Below are 1565 nucleotides of genomic sequence, written 5' to 3'. Positions count from 1 at the left end.
TCTTTCGTTTTGTTTTGCAGCTTGGCGACAGATATTTGAAGAAGGAGAACGAGGAAGGATAAATAATCTTCTTCATCATGGAAACGGTTTGGTCTTTTAATTGTTTTTCTCTTTTTTAATTTTCTCTCTCTTCCTTTCTTTGTTTCTTTTCTTTCTCTGCCTATAATCTTCTACCTCCATCCCTTCTCTCTCTCTGTCTCTAATCCTCCTTTAGTAAAATAACTTAGTTATCATTAAGCTTGTGTTAGGAACATAAATTGTGACTAAGGTTTGGTGGAAGATTTCAATTAAAAAATTATGCAAACAAGACATTTGTACAACAGAGCCAGAACCGGTTTCAGCCGGGTTGGTACTGAAAGGGTTAATCCCAGTCAGTCATGATCCACCTGACCTATAATCTGAATATCTTTATCCCTTTGGCATTCAGATTAATCTGTTAAATGTAATCCTTATTTATTCACAGTTTTCAATTAATCTTGCATTATCCCATATCTTCAAGATTTTGATAATGTGATTGTTTATTTTTAGAATGGCATCATAGGTAAGTGTGAGGGGCCAGATCTGGCCACTCTCAACATAAAACAGGATATTTAGACCTGATATGGTTATTTTAAATGCTAAAGGGTTAAACAGATTTATAATCTCTCTAAAAGGCCATAAAGGATGGATGCGTAGTCCCTTTCCTTTCAGGTATGAGATACACATTCCTTTCCTGGCAAGTAGTTTAATTATTGATTTACTTAACTGATTAAAAAAAAAAAACATCTTCAGATTTTCCCTTTTATTGCAATTGTTTATCCTGTTTTCTCTTCTCAATTCTAGCCTTGGTGAGTGTCTCTGGAAATGGCAAAATAGTTCGGTCCTGGGTTGCGACTTCTGGTTTCATGCAGTGGGAAGTGGTACTCAGTGCTCAACCAACTTCGAGGTAAGGATACTGCAAAATCTTGATATTCCTTCTTAGAAATTCACATCATCATCATCATCATCATCATCATTTAATGTCTGTTTTCCGTGCTGGCATGGGTGGGATGGTTTGACAGGAGCTGTACCAGGCTCTATTGTCTGTTTTGGTATGGTTTCTACAGCTAGGTGCCCATCCTAAAGTCAACCACTTCACAGAGTGTACTGGGTGCTTTTACATGGCACCAGCACCTACGAGATCGCAAGACAAGGACCTCTTACTGTTCTATATTTAAGAGATGAGGAATTATTTACATTATTTATATTTGATGGATATTTGTCCTCATCTTGTTGTTAACACAACGTTTCGGCTGATATACCCTCCAGCCTTCATCAGGTGTCTTGGGGAAATTTCGAACCTGAGTTCTCATTCCACGGGCATATGGTGTAGTGGTTACGAGCACAGGCTACTAACCCCAAGATTCCGAGTTCGATTCCAGGTAGTGACCTGAATAATAATAACATTGAAAAATACTTTAGGAGTGGTAACCCAGGTTCGAAATTTCCCCAAGACACGTGATGAAGGCTAGAGGGTATATTAGCTGAAATGTTGTGTTAACAACAAACAAGATGAGGACAATATCCGTCAAATGTAAATAATGACG

General features: G+C 37.8%; 1 protein-coding gene across 1 annotated transcript in view; it reads left to right on the top strand.

Annotated features, from left to right (window-relative positions):
• Positions 1-1565, top strand: part of LOC106879782 (ER membrane protein complex subunit 1) — a 32927-nt gene that overhangs the window by 2847 nt on the left and 28515 nt on the right. Inside the window, exons 2-3 of the mRNA XM_014929488.2 lie at positions 21-86; positions 823-925. Coding sequence (XP_014784974.2) covers positions 21-86; positions 823-925 — 169 coding nt within the window. The remainder of the gene's footprint in view (positions 1-20; positions 87-822; positions 926-1565) is intronic.

This window comes from Octopus bimaculoides, chromosome 3, assembly GCF_001194135.2.
Source record: "Octopus bimaculoides isolate UCB-OBI-ISO-001 chromosome 3, ASM119413v2, whole genome shotgun sequence".
Classification (NCBI taxonomy): Eukaryota; Metazoa; Mollusca; class Cephalopoda; order Octopoda; family Octopodidae; genus Octopus; species Octopus bimaculoides.
This window is presented reverse-complemented; position numbering and strand designations above follow the sequence as displayed.